General features: G+C 38.1%; 4 protein-coding genes and 1 non-coding gene across 5 annotated transcripts in view; 2 read left to right on the plus strand and 3 right to left on the minus strand.

Annotated features, from left to right (window-relative positions):
* LOC145480727 (uncharacterized) overlaps positions 1-27173 on the minus strand; it is a 317856-nt gene that overhangs the window by 244754 nt on the left and 45929 nt on the right. The window lies entirely within an intron of this gene.
* LOC145480695 (uncharacterized) lies at positions 1196-10757 on the plus strand. Its single transcript, XM_081459001.1, has 13 exons — positions 1196-1363; positions 1580-1632; positions 3474-3562; positions 4348-4501; positions 5516-5869; positions 6248-6340; positions 6516-6569; positions 6915-7065; positions 8297-8433; positions 9129-9193; positions 9344-9517; positions 10144-10199; positions 10495-10757. Exons 1-13 carry the CDS (start codon positions 1303-1305, stop codon positions 10548-10550), a joined length of 1497 nt encoding a protein of 498 aa, XP_081315127.1. The 5' UTR covers positions 1196-1302; the 3' UTR covers positions 10551-10757.
* On the minus strand, positions 11934-12054 carry LOC145483190 (U5 spliceosomal RNA). The gene has a single exon (XR_014048890.1). It is a non-coding gene; the product is annotated as a U5 spliceosomal RNA (small nuclear RNA).
* Positions 14334-15657, minus strand: LOC145482962 (uncharacterized). Its single transcript, XM_081461590.1, has one exon. The coding sequence runs from the start codon at positions 14887-14889 to the stop codon at positions 14362-14364; it is 528 nt and encodes a 175-aa protein (XP_081317716.1). The 5' UTR covers positions 14890-15657; the 3' UTR covers positions 14334-14361.
* Positions 19146-27131, plus strand: LOC145480698 (myophilin-like). Its single transcript, XM_081459004.1, has 6 exons — positions 19146-19282; positions 21301-21440; positions 22003-22090; positions 22683-22790; positions 23486-23518; positions 25910-27131. Exons 1-6 carry the CDS (start codon positions 19232-19234, stop codon positions 26105-26107), a joined length of 618 nt encoding a protein of 205 aa, XP_081315130.1. The 5' UTR covers positions 19146-19231; the 3' UTR covers positions 26108-27131.

A 27173-nucleotide genomic window follows, 5' to 3' on the forward strand; every position in this document is an offset into this window, starting at 1 on the left:
AGATATTGGATCTGGAATGGAAAATGATATCATGCATTTGATCAGAAACAGGGTTAAGGGTGTTAATGAGGAACGAAGCAACCCGCTCCACCACCCTTGCCCTCGCCCTACACTCCCCTCTCCCCTTTCCCGGACACGTGCAGCAACAAGGAAAATGATATACCCGGCCGTGTATTCATGCATATTACATGTTTGCGAAACAGAAAGTTGAATTCCATAAAACCAAAAACGGGAAGCTTATACAGTCTTACTAGAGCTTAGACCACATTGGGTAAAAAATTTGCTTCATTAACATCTGGTAACTGCATAGACTTACCCCGTGTTTTATATGTTTTATTCATGTGAAAAGTCAATTTGAAGAAAACAATCCTGTAATTCCCATTGAGACATTTCCGTCTCTTGTAAAACCCAGGAATGGGATAATATCACAACACCTTAATATCCAATTTCCGCTCTATTATCTGTCAAGTGGTAGCTTACGGGAGGTTAAAAACAAAGGAAATTTCAAACTTTTTGCTCTTAAAGTAGTCGCGGTCGCATACGAGAGGTGGTCGCTTACAAGAGGTTCCAAATATAGCGATTTGACTTGGAAACCTTTGGTATTTTAGAAAACTGGTCGCTGAGGAGAGGTGGTCGCAACCGGAGGTTGGACTGTATACGCCGAAAGTAAGATATTCCTAGACTACAGTTCCTTTCATTAATATGCGCTGAATTTCAAAGAACATCTTTGGTCCTATACTCCCGCGTGAAGGGGTAAAATTCAGGCTTAAAGTACTTCTGTAATAACTAAATAACTATAAACAGGATCCTACCAAAAACGTGTTCATGAAGAAAGAAGTCGTCGTACAGCCTATCCAATAGCAGACTGTCCTTTCAATTTCTTCCTACACTGAACGGACTGTGTGACAATTGCCTCTGGGGAGGGTGGAGGGGTTGGGGAGTGCAGCTAGGGAGTTTCTATTGATAATTCATTTCGCCAAGGTCCGTATTTATACTTAACATAAATATACATCGTTCTGTAGCCATTTCTAACATCAATGAAGTGTAGCAATCCTTCGATAATAGTATTTTTCTTTAATAGTGTTAGAACATACTCACCCTACCCTACATAGTCTGTTTCTGTCGTCCATATTGTATGTAAAAGCATTAACCAGCGGTTATCCTGTTGCTACGTCTGGAAATCGATTATTTGCGTTGAATTTGACTACTTTTGGTGGCAAATTAGAGAAGGATGACCTGTAAACACTGAAAATAATACCTAAACATGCTTAGTTAGAGTCAGTAAAGTATTGGAAATACGCCATGTTTACAAAGCTGAGGCACGAAGAGGTCCGCCGAATCCTTGACAATGTTGATTTACCAGGTGAGCATGAAAACGATTTGCTTGTGTCATGCCGATTATCATGCGTAACTTCTTCTTCAATTTACATATAATACGCCGTTAGTTGCTTAATAAATTATGAAAGAATATTAATGTTGTGGTGTAAGGAGTCACAGCAACAAGATTTACATCGTTTTTGCCAGCCTAGAAACGGTCGTTGAAACTTGGTTTTAAGCAACTTGAACTATTTCATTGCAGGATCTGCAGTTAAAGACCTAAAGTTTGCTCTCGCCATTAAAGCGGAGAGACGGGTAAGTTCATCAGTCAGGTTTGAAATGATTGCTTTGCATTGGAGTCCTGGAGAACGACACAGTAAGCTTTAGCTTTTTTATAAAAGCTTATATATATCTTACTGAGGTAAAAGTTCTAATGACTTGAGTACTGGGAAGATGTCTGACACGGGTCCTTTACAGAGTCTTTACAAAAAAAACTCTTGATGACATTAAAAAGGCAAGAAATGACTACATGACTTTTGCACTACTGCATCAACATGCCTGCTGTTTGTACACAGAAAGGGATAATAAGTCAAATCTCTAATACTTATCTGACAACAAAATTCTTGCTCATGCATGTAGCTGATTGGCTTTATGCAGATGTATTTATAATGGTAATAGGACTGAGTGGAGTCCAATTCGGTCTGTAATCATACAAGTGATTAACAAAATCGGACGACCGCGAAGCAGGAATCCGATTTGTTAATCACGAGTATGATTACAGACCGAATTGGACAACACGATGTTCTGTTACCAATTAATCAAAACTATGACAAAATTCGAGAAACGAACAAACCATCAATTGATCGCTGAACGATTAAACGTTGTTATGAATGCTGAAAAACACAGTAGTTTACTCAACAAAGTGCACCACAACAGCATGCGCAAAATGACGCCTACTGTCCAATTACAAGCATGACGCATACACTGTCCAATTAATGCTCAAATCGGGCTGCTGATAGCCAATCACGTTCGAGAATTTTGTTATAGTTTTGATTAGTGCTGTAATCAGAGCATAATGAAATGGCTATTTAATATGAGCTGTCCAATTAATTGGATTCCTGTGATTGATTTGACACCTGTGCTACCTGTGTATAATTTCGTTACCTACCTCTCTGTCCTAAGATCTAGGAGGAATATGTGAGTGCATAACATTTTAACCTTGGGCCACAAGCCAATATGATTTTAGATAAATATACCAGGTTACTTACTGAATGATTTCCTTCCTCAAAATTAATACAGAACTACATGTATTGCTAATTTGTGTTGATTTCCTGGACTCTTTTTGTGATCTATTACTCAAGCTGGGGTTTGTTTATGTCCATACATGTATTCCTAAGTATCCAGACTGTAACTGATACTCATTTTTCTGAGTTTTTGTGAAACTGACTACCATAGATTTATCCCCAAATTAGCACCTGGGGCCCTTATCTCAAATTTAGTAGAAGACGGGGGCACTAATTTGAGAGAGGTGCTTAATTGAAGGGGGGTGCTTATTTAATTTTTCCCAAATCCTGGTCAGATATGACTGTTTTTTGTAAATGTATACATGTGTCAATCCCACAGAAGTCTCGGAAAGATCCTGTCTCTCTTGGAAGACTACGTAATATAACCCCTTTAGCCGGTCTAGGCCTACTGCACAAGGTTGGTTGGGCTTTAGGCAGTGAATCAGCAGATCTTCACTACCATCCATTGCAACAGTCGATTTGCAGTACTTGAATCAGCCGATAATCACTTGCTTGTGATTGAACATGACCAAAACTATACATCACTTGTTGTCTCAGTACCCTTCCATAAAACAGGGGGATGGGAGGGAAGCGCTTTTTCGAGGGGAGGTGCTTATTTCAAGCTTTGGCTGACAGGAGGGGCGCTTATTTGAAGGGGGTGCTTATTTGAGGGGAGGCGCAAATTTGAGGATTTATGGTATTCAAGGTTTTGACAATAGTCTGAACAAAATATATTGTCTATTTAAATTGACTGATTTAGAGATCTTTACCCACACTTCAACAAGGAAATTGATCATTTTATTTGGATAAATGGATATTGTAAATACCATTATGTATAATGTCCTATACATTATAATTTGTATTGTCAATCAGAAAACAATTGAACAAGGGACAAGTGATCAGGATGTGAAGATTGCTGCAGCTATTGAAATTCAACGTGTGTGGAGAGGCTATTACACCAGGCAAGTTGGAATATAATAAGGATTTTACTGTCGAGACTACATCAAATCCTCAGTTAAGGGACACTAGTCAGCTTCTGCCATTTTCAATGCCATCAAAATTATTGATATTGCATGGTCAAGTGAAATATTGTTGCTTTATTACTATAAGTTGTGTTCCTGAAAGTTTGTTTAATGATCTTAAGCAGTTTGTGTCGGTATTGTCATAGACAAACACGACAGTTTGACACCACTCAGTTTGACGTGGACTTCCATTACCTTACCATAAAACCTTTCTTTTCTCCCAGCATAAGGATCTATGCTGGATTGGACAAATTTTAGCAAGGTCTTGAAAGCTTTCTAGCCTAGCTCTAAACAGCACTGCAAGCTACACTCTGTGGGCAACAACCCATAAGAGGTTAAGTTACAAGTCCAACCCTGAATGGTACTACAAGCTGAAACCCCCAGCCAACACATGTTAGTGTGTAGATTTTAGCAATTAGGACTAGTTCATGCTGCTTTATCGTACCTAGCAGTGTAAACTGACACTGATTGGCAAGTGCTGGCTTCAGACAAGATTACAGGGCTGACAGATGAAGAGTGTAAAATAGCGTAACTCTATGTTGTTTAAAATAATTGATCCTGAAAAGCCTGATTGGAAGAGTAATAATGATGATGATGATGATGATGATGCTGATGATGATGATAATAATCAACTTTATTTAAAATAAATTAATTAAGATAATAATTGTCAATTGTCAAAATTAATTGTAATTAGATATGACAATGAATATTGCTTCTTATGGCAGGTGCAAGCTGTTTGGAATTCTTCACCCAAGTGCTAGTGTCATGTCTACAGTCCTTGGTAGCAGATTCATTCAAAGTCCATCAAGGCTTAGTGATGTAAGGACAGTCACTCCCATGGTTCCTCACACCACACCGCAGCCTTCAACTTCCAGGAAGGTGAGACTCAAATCTTTCTCACTGCAGAAGCTTTATGAGCATACATGCACCAATGAAGGCTCGTGGTATAAAGAGTAGTCATTCTCTTACTTGAAGGAATGATGAGATTACCCTTGAAGGGGTTGAATATTGTGGTAGCTGTGGTTGTCTATTGAACATAGTTACATGATAAACATCTTACAACATGTCAACACAAGAAATAGATTTTCCTCAATCGAACTGCCGAAAATGAACTTGGAGTTTGGCCGTCGGAGTTTTTCGTTTTTAGGGGCTTCAATTTTTAACAGTTTACCGGTGGACATAAGAACTCTGAACTCTAGGCTTTTATTTAGGCAAAAGGCCAACAAACATTTTTACTTGTAATTTTTAATCGTGAGTTTTTATATGTTTTCCAATGTACGTAGTTTTGCCTTTTTAACTTTTTACCTTTTTTAAATTTTTAAGTTTTTAAATCTTACAGGACCCCTTTGATAACAGTACTTTATAGTACTGATGGGTTAATCCTGTCTAAAGATTTGTTTATTAGTATTAGTATTATTATTATTATTATTATTATATTATATAACCAGTTTGTAACTCTGTGATATCATAATGGTAAACAGATTCAGTGAAGCAGGAATTTATGAGTCAGATAAGTTATACAAAAAGAAACTTGAAAAATCATGTAAGACTTCAAAGTGGATTCCAGTCCTGTGATATGGTGAGTGAGTGAAAGAAGAGAACAAATTGTAAAGGACAACCTGACTCTATGTTACGTTTATAAGCTTGTTTATATGCCTGGTGCAATTTCTGGGGTGGGCTCTGTTTTGCAACCTCACCACTTGGTTCTTTAAGTCCACCACCAAATTAAATCAAAGCTATTGTATATGAAATCCTGCCAAATACTTTCCACAAGGTGTTAGTAGAAATCACCTTGTTCTCTAAAAGTTTACTTGACAACCCAAAAGCAGAGTTCTGTTTGTTAACAGCTCTGAACTGGCAACTGTAATGTTGTAGCTTTTAAAATTGACACAGGAAGAGCAAGCCTTGCCTAGAACAAAGAAGAAATACAAAGAGTACTGTGAAAATGCTGTGGCACAGCAAGGTCCATCATGCAAGCTGATGACTTATGGAGAATTTTGTGCTGTGCTCATCCAAGAATGGTGGCGCTCAATGTTACTCAGACCAGTCTTGCCTAGACCTCCTCCTCCAACTACAGATGGAGGTTTATCGCCAGCCGACGCTGGTCAGCAACGTGATGGCACTGCTGACACTGCTGACACTGCTGACACTGCTGACACTGCTGACACAGAAGGGTCCGAGAGAAAAAGAGTCATAGACAGGGAGGAGGCGGCAAAGATCATTCAGAGATCTTGGAGGCAACACATTGTGAGAGAATGGTTTCTAAACAATAGTGTAGACTGTGATATTGTTGACATTGGTTTTAATGTTCTTTAGAGTGGTTTCCAATTGAGTGGCAAAAGTAATTACCATAGGCAATTACTTTGGTTTTGAGTTTGGTTTTATTGAGGGTTGAGATTGCCTGAGTGGTAAGTAATTGGTTTGGTTTTAGTTTTACAACACTCAGTATTGAAAACCACTCTGCCTTGAAATGCAGTTAAGACTCCCCCAGGTTGATCTTTTTTTTTCTCTCTTTGGAGGAAACCATTGTGCTTCTTGACTAGTATGTTGTAGAAATCATTTGACTTGTTATAATTTATATATTAAGAAAATGATTTTTATTTCCATGTGTTCATTTGTCTTCAGGATGTCCAGGTATACAGATATTACAGAGATCTCATCAACTTTAAATGTCGTGGAGACCCTTCTTTAATGCTTAAATGTATTAATCCAAGAGAGGTACATATAAGGCCATGAATATCAATTATTATTAAAAGCATTCATGTTTCTTAATCCACAATAAATTATGTGGGTTTTGAAGTTTTTGACTTAGAAAAACCTGAAGTTAAAAACTTTAAAGGTACCTATGCAACTTTTATTTACTAATTACATTTTGTTTAAATTTTTCCACAAGGCTGAACTTTTAGATGCAGCTGCTGGTGTGCACATTAAGTTTAGGCTGGCAGGAGTAAGTAATTAACATGTAGTAAATGTTTCGATCCTGTGTTTCAGGTCTAAGTTTTCATTTTAAAATTAGTAGCCAGTAATTGGGACTACCAAATGAAAGAATTGTTCTCACAACCATCAAAAAGTAATTTATCACTGATAGGAATTTTAGTTAAAATTGACTTAAGTTTGAGCTTAATAGGTTGTTTTTCTTTCTTCTACAAGCACCTCAGGGCAAAAGAACTAAATTTTTAACAAACTGAATTTGAATTTGAAAACGATGTCTATCAGTCAGTGACGAAATACTCAGGAAAAAATTTCCAATTTTCCTAATATTCTTGACTTTTGAATATTTTATTTCAATAAGGAAAAATTTCCGCCCAATATCTACTACAAGATTTTCACTCACCACAATATTGTTGACATGTGCGCTAATGCACCAAGAGATTACACAAAAGCTTCCACAAAACGACTCCCTGTGGAATATATACACAACAAAGGACAGAGAGCAGATGAAGGTGAGTGGTTAACGATTTAGAGTGATCATATCTCAGCACATGAATATGTCCTCCAGAACTGACACATAATATTACCTACTGAATGTGAAACATCTTTGAATCTGAGCACTGACAGACAGCTGGTGGTGGTAAAAATAGTCCTTCACTATAGGCATGCAATGTGTGCAGATTGCTGTGTACATCTACAGCTGTAGACCTTTAATCTGTTACTTCAAAGTCAATTTAGACACTGAGAATCGTTAATCAAGAGCAACTAAGCCTGTGTTTTCACGAGAGATGTTTACCTTGGTTTTGTTTTAACTTTACTGAAGTGAAATTTTTAATCGTGTAAACGCAGTAGCAAACCTAGGTAAATGGTGGCAAAATCAAAAGTAAGCCAACCTAGGTTTGTTGACAGTTGAACACCTCATGAGGCATGGTTTAGCTCAGTAACCGACAGTAACTGAGGAAAAGCAGACATTGTCGCGATATCTTGGCAGCAAGTGTTCACGCATGCAGCTCATAAAGAAGAGAAAAATAGACAAAGATTCCTCCTAATGTAAGTAGGTTTCAAGTCAACAGGCCAAAACGCTAAATAAACTCATGTTTAGGCAAAGAAATCCCGGACTGCTGTTTCCTGTTCATCGTCAAGTGCCGTAAGCATTTCCTCAGTAGCTTAGTAGCAGTGTACAGGCAGGCGCAACTAGAAGAAGACCTACCACAAATAGAGAGAGAAAAAAAAATCATAATTGAGGTCTATGGAGAAGAAAAGCAAATGTTAGAATTTAAAGTGGCCCCAAATAAAAAGAAGTACTGGTAAACATTTACGTAGCTCGGGCTCTGTGGCAGTTGCTGTTTCAGGTTTTTTGCAGGAAGGGCTAGGCTCAGCGAGATATCAAAATTTTCTGTCAACTATTCATCTACAAAGCTTTACAGTTAAGGAGAGTTTGGCTCAACATCAATGCAAGCAAATTGACAACGACCTGCATTCAGCATTGGAGTAAAGTCAAATTTATAATTTTCCAATAGTATCTGAGCAACATCGCAGCACTTGATTTCCAAGAAAACCTCAAACTGTCTGTTGTATGCGGCCTACTTTAATTAATTAGTTCCGTGTAAACAGCTTCTCTAATAACTGCGGTTTAGTTACGAAACCTCGGTAAGCAGTAACCGTAGTAAACCTCTCTCGTGGAAGCACGGCATAAGTCACCCTGTTTTCGTGTTTGTTTCTTTGTTTGTTTTCTGTTCACAGATGATAAGTTAGGCTGGTATCAGAGGTGGGAAAATAATGGTTGGAGGCTGGTCTCTGACAGAGTGATGAAGAGAGTGGATCAAGACCCAGTTGTTTATGAGTCAACATTGAAAAAGGAACTTTTCAGTCATAACAAGGTAATCATACTTTTTTTGCTGTTTCCATTTTATTTCTTGGGGGTTTTGGGGGAGAAGGGGAAGGGGTAAATGTGTTCTAAAAGCCCTCTTTTTCAGCCACTCTCTCTCCTTTTCTCTCCCCTTTATGCCTGCTGCATAGGCTAGGACTTTCAGCATTCTTGGTACATTATCAATGTTAACATTCTTCATGGAAGTAATCCTCATTTTGAAGTATACATGTACCACATTGTATACTTTGAGTCACCTACCTCTGAATGAAGCATGTGTCTAGCCCTTAGAACAAGAGACTCCTGGTCTCCACCATACCTCTATCCCTTTAATTTCAAGGAGTGATCAAAATGTAATTTCACATCTCATGAAAATAGCAGTTCCAGAGAGTTGCCAGTACTGGCTTTCTGTGCGCTTGGCTTATGGTACTCAGGGCTCAAAAAAGTACCATCCAGTCGTCGGGGACAAGTAGATTTTCCTTCCCACTTGTCCAATGGGCAAGGGATCAGACAAGTCTTCTGCCATCTAAAGCATTAAAACAGCTAACTAAGACTTGTCTGGGGCAGGCAGAATTTGAGAGCTTCTTGTCCCAAGGGCAAGCTGGAATTCAAGTTTTTTTCAAGCCCTGCATACTGGTAAATGTTTTATAACAACCTGCCAGTAAAGAACTGCTGAAGCATTCAATGACTGTAAACTTTACTCTGCAGGTCATCAGAAAGCAAGATCTTGAAAGAAAGCGGAAAAGGAAAAAAGTTGAATGGATGAAAAAAATGTTAGTGCTATTTATTTATTTATTTATTTATTTATTTATTTAGTTATTTATTTGTTTCCTTGTGGCTTTTAGTTTCATTTACTTTTAGTTGTTCATTAGAAATAATAGAACACTGCTCTTCCTTTGATTCCCTTGTCTCTTTCCCTAAAGGTACAAGGAGGGTATGCTAAAGGCCAGGCATGGAGGAGATGTAGAGACAAAGAAAGTTGTGCAGTCAGTAGCTGAAGGAATGCTTGCTATCACAGACACCCGCGGCCAGGATGCTGTGGAAGATTGGGACGTGGATGAACTATTGGAGTGGACTAATGGACTGAATTTTGACCAGTATGTTGATCAGCAATTGGTCTTTCTTTTCAGTATCCAGACATTATTTTGAATGGACCTTCTGTAAGCAGACACCCAGGAAACCAAAAAGATATCTGCTCAGTAGTGGTGTCTGCCCATGGAAGGTAACAAATGTACTGTAGCTGGGACTATGCCTGACTGTCTGGTTATGGGAGGTGTCCACCTGAGGAAGGTGTTCATTAACTGAATTACAACTGTATTTGACATCAAACAAACTAGGTTTTAGTAAAAAGAGATGATCAACTAAGGGTTTTGTTTTGATGTACATCAACAATACCATGTTTGACCCATCACTATCTCCAACTCGACTACTTCTTATTCTCGGTTATCTCGAACTTCTTCCCCTGAATGCACTTTTTCAGTCATATTGTACTATCCACTATCCTGAACCCCCACTACAGATCTTGTCCTTTTTTTTCATTTCCCATGAGAGTTCACAATTGCAAGATTGGTAACAACACAGCAGAAAAAAATATCTGCTGCAACCTTGGCCAAAAAATGTGTGGCCTACAGTCTGTCACTGTCCAGGTTTTGAGTTTTACTTATTTTGTTACATGCAGTATCACAGACTAGCATCCACCAATGTCTGTTCACATCATTTTCAGGTATATATATGACTGGAAAGAGATTGCCACAAGTGCAGGCTCAGAATACCAAACAGGTCAGTGGTCATAAACTTGTAGTAATCATCTGTCATGTAAGTTTGTGGCATCAGGTAACGAAACTATCTATGCCAACGAAGAAAAACACCAGAGATTATATTAGATAAAAAGTAAAAATAGGATGGTAGTGCTATTGGTAGTAGGATGAAATAATTTCAGGGAAATTGAGGCAAATTTCAAACCTTCATCTAGTATGCCGCACTAACCATTATCCACCCCCCTTCCCCCTTGCCTCCATAAATTTATCACTACCTGAATAAATGAGGTAATAATTTCTCATTGTTTTTGTTTCAGAGCAAACCAAGTTTTTGCCAGATGATCCCTTCTCATTGACTTTAATGTCTAGATAGCAGTAGTTTTCTTTGTGTGTTTGGTTATGTATTTGTATTTATATTGTGAATCATAGTGTAAGATACATGTAGCTGTTGTGGTAGTGAATAAATGCACATATTTTGTCTTTCTGTAATTATAGTGAATAAAATTATTTATCAGAGTGTGAGACAGTAACAGAGTGTAAGAAAAAACATAAATTAAATAAAAACAGACATTTTTTCATATTTTCTTGTTTCGAATAGTAGCTAGCCATAGTTGTACTCTCTTCTACTCAACCTCGTTCCCAGGGTCTCTTCTCTTCCCAGGCCCTCCTCTTTAACCTCTGACGGAGGCCAGAGACAATAGGGTAATCCTAGTTTACAATATTTGTCTCATGATTGAGTTTCCAATGGAGCTTCAAAAACATCAGTGCTCAATGTTGAAAACTTATAACACGACTTAACTCTGCCGAAGAATTTGAGCCCACGTTTTTTTGTGACGCGGGTTAAAAACTCGAAATTTTACAAAGAATGTCTGTCCTCATTAGTACTTTTGCCACCCAGAAAAAAAATTACAGTTTTTGAAAGACAAATTATCCTTGAATATTACACCCAAAGAGCTCAAAATTTCACCATGCATTAAGTTTTACTATCTCTTAACTGAATATATGAAAGATCATATATTTGAACTGCTGAGAAAGATATGAAGACGTGGCTGATTATCGCAATTTAAGTCGAACCTCCCGTAAGCGACCACCCAAAATGTCAAGCCTAGGTGGTCGCTAACGAGAGTTTAGATCATACTGAATCGAAATTTTGCCTCATTAAAATATGGTAACTACAGAGACTTATCCCACGCGCCAATGCCGATGCAATGTTTTATTCATGTGAAAAGTCAATTTCGAGAAAAAATCCGGTTCTTCCATTGAAAAATTTCCGTCTCTTGTACTAGCCAGGAATACGATAATGTTACAACACCCTATTGTCCAATTTCCTCTCTATTATCTGTCAAGTGGTCGTTTACGGGGGGTTAAAAACAAAAGAAAACTTCAAACTGTTAGCTCCAAAAGTGGTCGCGGTCGCTTACAAGAGATTCCCAATGTAGTGATTTGACTGGGAAACTTTTTGAAAACTGGTCGCTGAGGAGAGGTGGTCGCTTACGAGTGGTCGTCGCAACCGGAGGTTCGACTGTATATACACAACTTAACAAAGCCGTTTGCGGTGACGTCAGTAAGGATCCCCCAACTGAATAGGCACCAAATGATAACCAAAAGAGGAAGTTTTCTCGTATTTCCCACTTTGCACTGATTAGTTGATAAAGTAGGCAGTACGTGAACCCTGTTATGTCTCGTTGCTTTACGTTATTTTGGGGCCGGATTTTCTGTTAATTTTACTGGTGTTTGTTGTTTACAGTTTGTTGGGAGCCCCGCCGAAAGGCAGGGCGACGAAAAATTAGTCTATAGACTCATTCAGTTGTTCTCCTCCACGGAAATCTTTAGTAAAAGGCGAAAGATTTGTGCGTCTTGAAGGAAAACCAGAGTTACTGGTAATGGTGACTGGAGACGCTTAAATTCTGCTGTGCAGTTTCTTCCGTATGGTTTGCATGTGGCATTTGTTGTTAATGCGCATGCGTAGTATCCAAAGTATTTAAATAGAACCGTTTATGACGGGCACTTCGGGCACTTCTTTGTTTTTTACCACGAGCGCTATTTATTACCCTGTGCGATGTCTGCGAGCAGCCTTTCATGGGTTCAGGGAGAAGCAAAGTCGATGAGCAAAGTAGCGAGAGATGAGTCAACGAGTGAAGCAAGTTTACGTTGGTCAACCTCGCTCCCAGGCTCTCTCTTCTCTCCTTCCCTTGGTCGTTGGAAGAAAGACCCTAGTTGCGGCTGGTTACTTGGCCACCCAGGGTGGTAAAAAAAACCATGTTGAGCGGGAGGGGTGGCAGAGTGTTTTGATTGTTGCTGTGGCAAACTTTCTGGGTTTCAAAACCTCGAACAGTCACTAAAAACTACCCACTTTATCGGGGTTTGATGTGGAATTTTGCCGATGAATAATGGTACTTTATTTCTACCATCTCCAAAATATAGAAGACTTTCGTTCACAAAAAAATTTGGCAGCCGAATGGAGCTCAAACCTTTCGACGGTTAGCACATGTAAAATGCCATATACCGAATCGAAGTGAAACCAGTGAATCAGTCTCTTGAATCTTTGAATTCGGAAGTAATTTCATTTCTTCGTTTTATGGTCTTTTGGATGCTAAAAAGTATTTCTGTCACACAGCCGATTAGCCGAGTATTCTGACTTGCAGTTTTCTACTGTACAAATAACTGTGCAATATCGCTGTATATTTGTACTGTTATTTGGACTGTATTCGCTGCAGTTGGATAATAAAATGGTGTATTTGCCTGTGTGTGGTTTAATAAAGAGATGACCAGCGATCGCCTTTCTTTCACTTCAGTTGAGATCGACAAAAATTATTCGTTGACTCTACCTCCGTGGAAAAGTTTGTGTCACAGGTGGTCACGTGACCAGCGGCAAGCAGGGTCTTTGTTCCAACGACCAAGGAAGGCAGAGGAGAGTGCTTGAGAACGAGGTTTCGAGCTGGTGAGGGTCCTGGCCTATCGCTCGCCGACTGGTAACGGCTTTGCTTGCGCCGCCAACAACAAGAGCTTGCTCGCAGGCTACCCTGTGCGCGCTCAGAGAGATCGATTCCCATAGGTCTGTTACTATACTAAGATCCAAAGATTCACCGGTGAAGTCATACAGGTACAAGTGGACCACAATCGGGAGCAGACATAATATATTACAATTACATGTAGAAATGCAATTTGCACAGCATCTATTTCATTCTCTTTTTTACTCTCTGTAATTTGGAAACGAGAACAAACCTTATTTTTACAATTTACATGCGATTTCATGTAAAAAACAAAGAAAACTCCTAAAATTAACTTTGATAGAAGGCATATAAATATTTACATAACAAAAACTTTTCGCGACATACACGAACTTGATTTTTTCTTCCACTAACGTTGGACCAAGAATTGGTTTTGTTCAGAAGAAATGTCATTTCCTCTGGTTGATTTTTGAGGTTTCTTGTTTCCCTAGCGTGTACTTTCTCGTTAGTAGCACAATTTTTCAACGAGAATCCCAAGGCCATCCAGAGAACATCTTTTTCAAACATCCCGCGGTCTAAATCTTTCATTAATTTCTCGATCTCAACATCTGTGTAGCTTAAATTGTGATCCACCAAGTCAAGTTGAGATAGAATCAGCTTTTTGTGTTTCCTCAAGCTTTCTACCTGCTCTTGGAGTTCTGTCAACTTCTTATTCTTGTATGCCATGTTAGAAAGTTCAATGGCCAAAGAGGAATTTTCTCTCATCAGCTTAGCAAGTTGCTCCACAAGTTCTTCAATGGCCCTGGACTTTTCGTAGTTTAGTTCCGTCATCTCTTTATTACTCTCTGAGATGATTTTGGCATTTTCATGCTTCAACTTTGCCAGCTGATCCTCGAGTTGCTCAATAACTCGCGATTTTTCTCCAAGTTCATTCATCATTTCAGCATTCTGTAAAATGATTCTGGTGTTTTCCTTCATTAACGTAGTAAGGTGATCCCGAAGTTGGATAGCATCCGTCAGATTTTTGTTTTTTGAGTTCGCTTATCTCTTTGTTCTTCTCTGAGACGATACTGGCGTTTATATTCTCATTCTGGGCTAGCTGATCTTCACGTTGGTCAATAATCTTAGACTTTTCGTCTTTCAGCTCATTAAACTCTTTTACTAAGACCTTTAGCTCATCAACTTGCTTGTTCGACTGTTCATTGGCTGCCTGACTAGACCCCAGGCTTCCCTCTAAATAATCAATATTATCCAACAGCTCCTGTTTCTCAGCCAGGGTATTGTCCAAACTTTGCTCCTTCTCCTCAAATCACGTTTCAAATTTCGCAGTTCTCTTTCGTTGTAATGCTCGTTTACTCTTAGTCTCCTTAAGTCCGTTCTCTTGGTTTTCAGCTCGGCCTGAAGAGTGTTGTTTTCAATCTCCAAAGCTTTCAATTCCTTCTTCATGACGCTGATCTCAACCAAGAGCTTCACATTCTCTTCATTTGTTTTTTCAATAATCTCCTCCAAATCTTTGTTCTTTTGGTCTCCGTCCTCAACCCACTGTTGAAGTTCCTCTTCTATTTCGGAATGTTCCTTTCCCAGCTGTTCAACGAGGTCCTTCTTATAGTCCCCAACACAACTGGTGGAGACTCCATTGCTACTTTCAAGCAAGGTCTTTACCTCGCTTTTAAAAGCATGCTCACACTCTTTGCAGAGGGACACTTGTTTTTCCAGAACGTCGACTTGACGTCTTAACAGCTCTTCTCGATGATTGCACATGTGCAGATCTAGAGATCCCTTCAATAGCTCCACTTCCTCGCGTAAATACGAGTAATCGGTTCCAACGTCTCCAGGAACGGATGTCTTGTTTGGACCAATTACACCACAATGGTTGTGATCACTTTCAATACCATCTTCCTCCTCGTCTCGGTTAACGTTATCCGTGGAAATCAAATTCAAGGGCCGAACAGCGGAGACACCTTGTATTTTGGTGTTTTCAGTACGTTGTTCTTTCTCATCGTTGGAGACCTGTTTGTAAAAATTAATAAGATTTGTAAATTAACCAGAGGAAAAAGTGGCCGCGAAAAGACTTAAGAAGAATAGAGAATTTTTTGCTGTCTAATTCGTAAATAAATGGTAAAAACTGCATGCACATGTAGTTTTACAGAGCTATGGGGCTATGAACTCTATGGAGAAGGAAATTGAAACTATGCCGTAATCGAGACCTGTGGGGGGTGGGGGCAGAGCAACATTCAGCAAATCGCAGCTTGAGATCTCATAGATTACTTCTCTGGATGGATTGTATGCTTTCTGTAAAAATAACTGGCATATTTAATAAATATTTACCTGTTTTGTCTCTAATGGTGTGACTTGTTTTACTTGTGTTCTTCGCGTCACTGGCAGTGTTGATTCTGTGGCATCCTCAGGAGTTCTGTATCTGGTTGCTGTTGAATGTTTGGGAGTAGCGTTTGTATTCACTGCTGCTTTTCCGCGTAGGATTATACCTGATGAGATTAAAAGATCAGTTTACTACTATCACCAAATAAAACTAAGTGCTAGGAAAATGAACATCATTGAAATATTTCACAAACAGCCGCGAGAAATATGGGAAGGAAGAGCTAGTCTCTTCGAACCTTTTCCACACTTTTATCATGCCTTATTTTCAGTATTTTTATACGAATACTGTTTGTATTTCTAATCTCTCATAATGCTTGTGTCATTCATGCTGTAATTTGACATATCGAGAACGATCAAAGATATCAATATTAATAGCAATTTAAAAGTGAAATCCAAACAAAGTATGTACTGTAAACTCCTTTGAGAAGTTAAGCTCAACAGTAACTGGGGAAAATTTGTCGCAAAATAACTATTTACTGTAAAATCTTAAATCGAATAAACAAAAATGCTATCATAACATTAGATGGCAATCCCTGAATCTCTTTCCAAAGGTCTTTTTCTGGTTGCAGCCATCATATTCTTAGGGATTTTATCCCTTGAGAGCATCCTTTCCGCTTGTTCGACCGATCGCGATCGGAATCCGGGATGGCGGCTTGTTTTGAAGTTTTTCCGCGCAATTCCTCAGTATGTGCTGCTTCATATTAACTTCGTCTGTAGACGAGGAGCTTGTCCTGCGCTTGTTGCTCAAACGAGTCACTGTGGGGATTGGTATTTTGGATTTTTGTTGAACTGGAGAAAGGCGATCCTTGTCGCCTTTAATCTCTCCGCCAAGCCAGGTCGCCATCGCGTTTTAACTGCGGTCTCTGACGCCGAGCTTGAACGACAAATTTCTCGAAACTTTTCCCGTGCTTTGTTTGTTTGTTTTTCCGTTTGGTGGTTTTCTCTTCCGTTTGACTGCCGTTGAAATTGATCACAATTTTCTTGCTCCGAATCTCAATGCTGAACGCACCGATAGCTCTGAAGCAAATGATTGAGTTTTCTCACAAATCCATGGAAACCGTCTTCGATCGTTTCGTCATCAACAACCTGACATAAGTTATCATTGCTCGATTGCATGCGCACAGCAATCTACGGCTGCAATCTAGAAGTACTAGAACTTGCTTACGGCACAGTCTCCGCAAATTATGGAATTTTACTTCATCATTTAGTTAGAATTAATAAGCTCTCTCTGAGAAAACGGATGTACCATAAGCTTAAACTTATATCAAACTGACAAGACCAACAAAAAGCAACTGTGAATTTGGTGAAGAAATTTAAGCTTACCATTTGAAAAACAAATTCTGTAAAACGTCTTGAGAAGCAAGAAACCAACCGCACCCCTTCGACTTTCATCGGTAACGTACGACGGAGAAAATGGTGACTGTATTGAACTGAGCATAATTCCACCAATCACATTTCAGCGGAAAGATAAAAATTCAGTAAGCTTAAGCTTATAAAAAGATACACAATCTCACCTCGATCTGAAAAGGCACGAACTTACAGTACAGTGAGTGTAAGTACACTGGCCGAACTTCGAGCTAAACAGAGCTAAACAGCACTGTGCAAACGATCGAATTTCTAATGTTGATAATCCCCGCAGCTGCTATTGAAGACTTGTGGAAAGTGTGAATGGAAAAAACCCTACGCCCTACGTTGTTTGCTCTGAAATGACACTACATTTGATCAAGCCAACTCAATGCATGTAACGCGAAAACGCTCAATCACGAGCAAGCAGTTTAGTTTTCTGTCAATCAGAAAACGTTCAGTCCAAAATGACTGATTTTGACTCAGTTTTAGTTTTCGTTAGGTGTTTATTCCGATTTTTTCGCGATATGAACCACTTTTTCCAGGGTAAAAGTAGGCTTCTGTTGTTGAAAAGCTACTTTCACATGCTTCAACGTGTCCTTAGGAAACAAAACAGGCTTGAGACGGTCAAACACTTCTCAAATTGGACCACACGAACCAGGGTGGTCTGCCGATTGCCGATCTTTCCCAAGCCTGCAGCGTAAATTTATCTAAAATCCATGTTGTCATTTTACTACATCCTCACAAGGGCACACGGCTCTTTCTGAATTCCTAGTCATACTGTAAATAACACGCAAAAGTCTTGTTATAGAAATTTTAGTCGCAGGAAGAACATGACAATATTTTCTATATTATGCTCTAAAACCGGTTTCCAGTTTCCTTCGGGCTATCTCGTTTGAGTATAGACTAGTCGAAACCCGGAGGGAGGGGTAAACTCCCGTGTGAAAAAGTTAGGGATGCTCGTCGAAAAATTTGAATGAAGACCTATCATATCTAGGCATGGCTCGAGCTTTATTTGTCCCCTAAAAATGTCCCCTGAAAAAAAACGCCACTTTATTACAGACATGACATCGTTTTTTAAAATATTTCTTCAAGCGCAACCCGTAAAAGAAGGCTTAGAATCGTGGTGTTTCATCCTGGAAATCCTAAGTGAGACAAAAATCCGTGATTTACACCACTAAGACGACGAGCATCCCCGACCTTTTGACATATGAATCCACCCAGCCTCCCCCCACCCCCCTGCCCTCCGCCCCCGCCCTAGAGGATTCGAATTCATCCCTCGCGTGAAATTGATGTTCGGACAATTGCTGATTTTGACATCTACTGTGCTGGTCTAAATTATTAGTTTCCCACAATTAAAGATATAACCTGTCAACATCCGAAATTGTCACATGCATAACAAATTCGAGTTCGGTGTTTGCCTGAATTTATACGAGGCACGAACAGCCCGTGCTAAATTGAAAAGAACGTCAAAGGATGACTGGATGTGGTGCCTAAGGTTTGATTGAGGTCGATCATGGCGATATCGCGGATTGATGCTATCAGTGTTAGGGACAAAGATGTCAGTGTACTATGGACATTTATCAATTCCACTATTTGCTGTTGGGGTGGAATTTGATCAATTATTGGATTCCTAGGGATCGGAAATCCAATATACTACACTATATTTCATATTTGCGAAAATTGTTACCTCAAGTGCGGTGTAGCTAAACGAGTTTTCTACGATTGAAATTGTTTCATTCTTGATTAAATAATTTTATAAACATGTGTCAACTTTGCGGCGAGACTTCAAACAAGCTTGAATACGGTTGCCGCACTGACTTCCATATATGGGCATTATAGTTCTCGAACCTTTGCCGATGCTCGGGGTTGCTCGAGTTAACTTGAACTAACATTTTATGCGACTCAATCACTGAGTCCAATTATACATTTTGTTTTTGTTTTTCACCCAGTCACTGCCAATGAATTTCGTTACTGTTGGGTGGAATGACGAGAGAAAGTACAAAAAAATTTCAAGTGGCTATAAATGAGATCATACAGATACCACCGTCCCCTTAGCTCCAAAAACAAATTTATCCTGAGAAGTTTCCAGAATTTGTGACTTTTATGTCAACTATAATAATAATTTCTGATCAAGATGTAGAGTTTAATTGAGTTATTTCGTTTAGCAAATTAAGAATCTCTGCAGCATCCTTGCCTTTTATCGTAGTCATAGAACCCTTCTGTCATGACCTTCATGCCCCACCCACATAGCTGGGATTCTGGGGGTCGTACTATGAAGGTCTGTGTCTGTATTGTATGAGACACTTTAAATCTGTCCATCGTTGCAGTAACTTCTTTGGCGAGTATTCCTTCCGTGTTCCAGCGTAAACGTATTACCATGGCAGGAAAAGCAAGAGGATATGGACTCACAGCTGAGTTGCAACGAAAAGTAAGAGTTTAAGCCTAATTCAAATAGTCTCTTGTCCTTGAAAAATGGCATTTTAAACTAGCTTCCAGGCCGAGCCAACACGGCCAACTCCCCACTTTTCAGCTTCAGCTGTTGCTCAGTTGCAGCACCAGGAATTTGTCAGCTAGCGCTGTAGAGCTGAATGGATGTTTACTGCTTTGTTGGAGCTATTTGTTCATGGTTTTAAGAGTAGAAAGGATGACAACGAAATTAATTCAAAGTTGGAAATGATGTCTCTCTATTTTTTGCTCGAGTGAGTTTCAATACCTGAATCATCTGGAGCTGTTTTTTCAACAGCGTGTGGTTATATCTTTGCGATTTTAGTCGAAAATCATTGGGGTTAGCCATCTTCTTGCCACCACAATACTCAATTATATTTTTGCCATAAATTTACTCCATGCTGAAAAACAGCTTCATTGCTCGCTAGCCTTGTTTTCTCTTCTCCCAATCTGCGCGGGCACTGTACAGATTAAATAAGCTAAATTAAGACCGAAAAACGTTTTCTTATACTGTTGCATTTCGCCATGTGCTAAAGCAAAAAACATGTTTTGGAAACGTATAACTTCACTTAAGGTAAAATGTCAGATTTATGAGAAATGAGGTTTTTGTTTTATCCTCCAAAATATCCGGCGTAAACGGAAACCCTTGATATGGATACACTCAATTGTCTGTCGGGTCACGTCATTGACAGAATAACAGAATTATTAAAGTAACGCAGAATTTGTTGCGGCCTTCTCGGAGGGTCTCGATGGGGTCGTGGCTTCTACAGCTGACAGTTAATATTTTGGCTTTTTAACGGCTAACGGTTAATTTATTTTCCTTACGGTTAACAGAAATCTTAGAAATTAATTACCCTTGTTTTAAAAAGTTAAAAATTATGTTTTCATTGCTTAAAAAGTTAAAAATTTATTTTAATTACTGTTGAACAAAAAAAGGTATAAGAATTGTCGTCCTTTTTCTGTCGGCTACCAAGCCACAAGAAAAGACATGGAAAAGGCTTGACAAGCGTTCTTGAGGCTTTCGCTTTCGTGGCTAAATCTTTTTTTTTTACGGCTAAGGCTAAATTTTTGGCCCGTTTAACGGCTAATGGTTAACCCAGGGGCTGGGTTAACCCCAGTAATTTTATTTTCATGTTTACATCGAAGAGGCCGGGGAAAACTGGGCCTCAAAAAAGTCGTTCATCCCAGTCTTTTTGCGCCCTATTCACAATGGCGGCCCTTGCGGCCAAAGACAGCAATTGTCAGTACTACACTAAAATGTTCTCCGGTTAGCCTGAATATCACTTTGGTTAGCCTAAACAGCACTCCGGCTAGCCTAAATACCACTTTGGTTGGCCTGAACAGCACTCCGGTTAGCCTGAGTAGCGTTTCGGTTAGCTTAAGTTAGCGCTGACTTGGAATGGTTAACTCTTTAACAGCGTGCAATTCCTGTGTTTAGCTGCATGTTCCCACGGGAGAATGCACGGGAGAACTGCACGGGATAACTTAACAACTTTAAAACACTGAAGTGTAAAATGACAAAGTTAGTGAGCGGATCTTTAGGTCCATGTAAGTGAAAATAAACTTGTTATTATTTCAGCTTTAAAACGTTGTTGTTTTTCATATAAACTTTAAGTTAATTATAAGCTTAAGTTTATTCGGTGTTAATTTAAGCTTATAGTTATTTTCATTCTTAGTATTTTCCTAAAAAGCTGACTTAAGCTTTATTGGTTTGGTTTATTGGTTGACTGCTTTTTCTTTCTGAAGCTAGGATTTCAAAATATATAAGCTTGTCTCTGTGCAGAAATGTGGCTTCAAGACTGCAGTTTTCTGGTGCCTTGAATTTGATTGAGCTGGGGATAATCAATTGTTCAATGTCCAGTTTACTTGCAGAGAAAGCACATTGTCAACTTTTCCAGACATGTAGCTGTTAGGGCGTTATGAACTTGTGTTCACCATGAACATGTCGGCAAAGAAAGCAACCATGTAACCATGTTTCAATCCCTGTTGTTGTCATAACAGAAAGACGCCAAGTATGATTTGGATTTAGAGCAAGAGGCCCGACAGTGGATTGAAGCTGTCTTGGGAAGAAATGTCTTTGGTGATAAATGTGGAGCAGACCATATGCACGAAGTCTTGGGTGATGGAAAAGTCCTTGTGGAGTAAGTGTCATATAAGCTTACTTATGAGGCCTTCCAAGGAGTAAAAGTGACAAGCGACGTGACCCTGAAAAGCCACACAGGAATTTCTAATAAGCACGCTGCAATCACAATTGAATCGGACATAACTCAACACCATTACCTGGACAGTACTCTGTTCTTTCATGAACCCCATATTAGCATTTTATTTCCTTGCAAGTATCTTTTTGTTCTTATTGTAATTTTTTCTACTTCACACTTTTTACTGTATATATTTCAATGATCACGCGTTTTCTTCACTATTTGTCAAAGATTGCAGACTGGCAATTGAAAGCTCATAATTTTAAAGTATTTCAACCAGAGAACGTTTTTTTCAATTTTAATTATGGCTTATCCTGGTTGCTCATCCATTTTAAAAAGCATTTTTCTTCTCGTGCAGACTACTTGTTTATGTTCCAAAATTATGGCTTAGATAAGAAAGATGCAAATTTCATTATAGTAGCACTTCAAAAGACAGCACTTTTTTCAGATGAAAGTATCAAAGGTTATAACAGCAGTAGAATAATAATTTTGTTTCTTCTTGCAGACTAGCCAATGCTCTATGCACAGCAGACCCAAACAATAGCTTAGGGCCTGGAATCAAAGTAAACGACTCAAACTTGGCATTTAAAAAGGTGATTTAATTTGTTTTTAGATGACTTGAGTACTTAGTAGGCAAAGTAGTGATTAATTAATTAATTGCATCAAGACATTATTATGACTAGATTACTAGCTCAGATTTGCAACTGCAATTTTGATCATTTACTCCCTAGGTATTAGTTATAGGTAGTTAATTAGTCAATTAGATCTTGGGCAGATAATTAACTTCCCACTTCTTCTCTCTGTCCTTCTTTCAAAGATTTGTGATTAAGTTTAGATAGAGCGTATTCATAACCATGTCCTTTTAACACTGAGTACTGTAAAACAAAAACTAAATGAAATATACTTTAGTATTTGAACTCCGCAGGCATTTTGCTCTGCAAGTGTTGTTGATCAAGTGCAACATTATGCTGGAAAGTCAGTACATCTACTTAATTGTTCACTGGCTCAATTATAACAAACATGCATCTTCAGTTGCAAGTTATTATTTTTATGAGGAGGAAAAGTCCTTTAATTTCAACATTAAAACCAACAGACCAGGGAAAAGTATTACTCGAGAGATTGGGTATTAAGTATTACCATTTTTAATCTTTTTAATTTGTATATTTTTGGATAATTTTTTTTCAGATGGAAAATATAGGAAATTACTTGAAATTTTGTGAGGAAAAGCTGGGAGTAGCAAAATTAGATCAATTCCAGACTGTGGACTTGTATGAAAAGCAAAATATGAGTGCGGTAAGTTAACAATTATTGGACTATTACATTGTAAGGTTATCAAATCTAGTAATTAGCTTGTTTATCAATATTGATTAACATGTGAAACGCATGTACATGTACTTAGCCGCACACAAGAAACTATGTACCTATGACTTATCGCTGAGGGGGGGGGGGGGGGTGCGGGGTGGGGGAGATGGGGAAACTTATAAATGATAACTTTTTGAATGCTTGACGGAAAACTTGAATTGAACCCCTAAAGAAGACCAATCTGTGTATGGCACGCGTTCTATTTGACCCCTAAGAGATACCACTTGTGATTATCAGCTGCTGTTCAGGAAAGGAGCCAAACTAGAAAGACTGGCAGAAATCAAGCCTAAAAACAGAAATATGAGCTTTTTTTTTTAATTTTTATAATTTCTTAGAGTGCACCCTAAAAGATACTTTGACAGCCTAAACTAGAGGTGTTTTGTCATGAACATCCCAAGTCAGTGAGACCAGAATCCTTGATTTATACCCGTAAGCAAGACAATGAGCAGCCCCAAGCTTTTCATATGGGAGTGCCCCACGGAGAGTTGTTCCTTTTATTTAGCTTCTCATGGAGCAAGGAGCATTAACAATGTTGCCTTAGCCAATGCTATACCTGTAGGATTTGCCAATTTTCAGGCCAACAGAGAGAGTTTGAGAAATTGTAACCTCTAGATCTTCTATTGTAGGTCTTAGATCAGATTCATGCATGTGGACGCCGGGTAAGATTTAGTTTTTTTCTTGGTAGTACCTTTTTTGTTTTATTTAACTAGGTAGTTCACTATTTAACAATGATTCATTACAAAAAGAAAGTATTGATTCAGTCTATAATATTGTTGCCTTTAAATAACTAACAGGACACTTCACTTCTATATTTTTAAGATGTATAGTCTTAACCTAGTTTAGCCTCTTCCATTGGAATTTGAAACCAGCTTGAAACATAAGAATCGTGTATCTTATTTTCTTAAAGCATGCAAGAAAATTTAATGATCGCAGATAACTGTGATGCTGTTTCTTACCATGTTCCCTTTATAGAAAAGAGTTACTAACAATAATTGATTTAAATTTTAAAATGTCATCATTGCGGATAAAGATTTCTAGAAATACATATATCATGCACTTTGTCTTTTGTGGCATGCACAATCTCACCAATGTCTCAAAAGCCATTCAACTTGTGGGTTCTTGATTGTTGTGGTTTAAGCATATACTAAACAATTAGATTATGAGCTTGAGATTTCTATCGTGTGATAGTTGACAAGGGCACAGCCTGAGTCAACTATCATGCATAGAAATCAAGAGCGAATAATCTATTGTAATTGTTTTAGTATAAATCTACTTGTCGTTGAAAAATTTAATCTAAATCCTCTTCAAAGAATCTTCAAAAACACAAAGAAGTGGCCCGCACGCTGCTATGCTACTCACTACCTATCACAGAATAGATAGTGAGTAGCATAGCCAATCAGAGAACACCATTTGTGACAGAACGCTAGTAGATTTATATCAATACCCAATATTATCTTTATTAAGTGCCTGGAGAACTTATTTCCAATTATCAGGTTTTCTCTTGACTGAGTCTCCTATTTTTCTTTTTCTTTTTTTTTTTTGGTAAGAAGCCTTTATATTTGAGCAATTCCACCTCTAGCTCATTGTCTTCATGCAGACTACAAGTACCTTTTTCTGTAAATCAAAAAAAGCATTTGGTACTTAAGAGTTTTAATTTCATGATTCTGTATAGCTCTAGCTAGGTGCATATTGAAGTAAGGTACTTTATTGAGTAAAACTATTTGGCTGTCAGTATGTGTAGGCGTACAACTGAAACATTTAGCTAATTGCCAGCTTCAATTTGGTAATGGTAAATTAACTGGCGTAGCCATAGCTGACATTTCAAGCACCAGAGCAAAGCACTTTTAATTATTGAGGGTAATAGGCTTATAGCTCAATAAATTATGAGGAAATACAGCAATTCCAAGAATTATAAAATGTTATCAATAATGCTATTACTAGCACTGTCATTTTGCTCTTGATGTATAAATGTTATATGATTTGAAAATTCAGTAGGTAACCTGCCAAATCAGTGCATTCAGTACATTCAGTATTTTATTATACATTTATAAACATTTACTGAATTACTTCAAAACCTCCAAACAAAATATGCCTGGATGTCCAGGAATGTTTTTGTTTCCAGATGAATCAAGTAAATTAAACAGCAAAAAGAATAGATTCTGTAATTTACATTTTACAGAGATCATGTGTACTAAAGGCATCAGCAGTCAAGTGTTGATCCATACTGTTGATTGACCCTTGATCAACTCTCTAGCGACACCTTGGTTGACACTCAATCAGTACTCCATCAACGTCTCAGTCAACAGTTGGTCAACAGCTGACTAATTTTAGATCAATGCACAAAAGTCGGTCAACACACGGCCAACTATCGACTGACTGTTAATCAATTGCAGAGTGAGTGTCAACTGTGTATCGATCGGGATGTCAACCGAGTACCAATCAAAATGTCGATCGAGGATATTGACTGATGGTATTGATCAACAGTCCATTGCGGATGTCATTAGTACACATAATCCTTTGGTTTTTGGGAAAAATTATCAGCCTCAAAGATTTACAAGATTTTCTACCCACAATTGTAGTTACTTGCTAGTCAATCAGTTAGTTAGTTTTTTTTTCTTTTATTGCACATTGAGTAGACAATCAAAACAATTTTTAATCAGTATATTCTTTCTCTCACCCTATATCATGCATTTGGTATCATATTCAATCAAAAGGTCTTATTCTCCAATAAGTGGGTTTAACAAGGACTTGAGAAATTGCCATTGAAATTAGCTCTGATCTTGTAGAAAAAGTCTTTGCCATTCATTAAGTTTTCAATTCTGCAATATGATTGTCTCTCTGTGATGTTTGGCATACCATCCAATGATTATGAATGAGTTTTAAAAAATGAGGGGTTAAAATTAGATTTCAAGGGACTCAAAATTATGTGACGCTTACTAAAATTTATGTCATTTTAAAACTGTGGAATTAAATGTTGTAAATTATTGTTTCAAACCACTTCATTCATACCCCATACTCACTCATTCAATCATGTGTACCTACATGGGCAGGCTGGAACAAAAGGTTTGTCCGTACCAACGTTGGGACCCAAAGAGGCTACAGAAAACAAGCGTGAGTTCACAGAACAGCAGCTTAAGGAAGGACAGAATGTGATTGGGCTTCAGATGGGAACCAACAAACTAGCTTCACAGGCAGGAGAACATTTTGGCCGCCAAAGGCAGGTGGCAGGACACGACGCCTACAATTGATTTTTGACTATAAAAGGAAGTTCTTTACTTGGAATGATGTGGCTTCGTTTTTTTTTTTTGCTCATTGTGTAGCCATGAAACTTGATTTAATCATTCTTAGATCCTAAATATTCAACTGCCAAATGTTGTATGGTGTTGCATGTTGTTTACGATATATTAGGTGATTATTAAATTATAATTGAGTATTTTCTTTGTCCAAACTTAAGAAATACATATGTATGTTAAGGCTGTAACACTGAGGTTGTGATCATCACACATAGATTGAGGTTTTCGGCATGACACTTTGATTGTTAAAATTTAATCACACTGTTGATTTTTAATAAAGAATAGGTACATGTAAATTCAGTTAAAATTACCACAGCTCATAATTTAATGTCCTAGACAACCATTTTATGAGTTACAGCATCAATTGCATTAGAACTGAAATCAAAGTAATGAAAGTCAATAAATATAATTTGGAGGATTTAACAAATGTGAATTATGGTGATCCTTTTATTTCTACTGTTCTTGCCTTAATTATGCTATAATTAGACTGTCCACATTAACACTGATTCAAGGTTTTAGTGCAGATTTTGATTACAATTCCAATGCATCATTTAGTTGCTATAATGCAATTGAAAGTCATTTTATTCAAACATTAATCTGCATTGGAAATTATGTTTGATTCATTTTGTATATGCTGTAAGTTAACTGAGTTTCTGTTCTCCAGTGTATGCAGCCTTTCTTAGTTTTCATTAATTGTAGTGTGGTGTTTTCTTTAATAAAGATAAATGGGCAATGACTGTCAATGTTGTAAAGCCATTGTTCAATATTTGTCAGCCATTTTAAACATAGAACAGTTTTCAACTGAGTGTCGTAAAACCAAAACCAAAGTAATCACTCTGGCCAATCACAGAGGACACAGACAATCCAGTGAACCATTCAAACCTCAAAGCAAATATGTGTACCCGACGTGAAGCATGGTAAACATAATAAGAAAAGGAAGACTTTGTAGTTCGATTGCTAGAGCAGGGTTTTTGACAAGAATCATGGAACTAGAAAGATAGCAGAGTTGAAATACTCTAGT

The sequence above is a fragment of the Orbicella franksi genome, chromosome 3 (genome assembly GCF_964199315.1).
Source record: "Orbicella franksi chromosome 3, jaOrbFran1.1, whole genome shotgun sequence".
NCBI classification, from domain to species: Eukaryota; Metazoa; Cnidaria; class Anthozoa; order Scleractinia; family Merulinidae; genus Orbicella; species Orbicella franksi.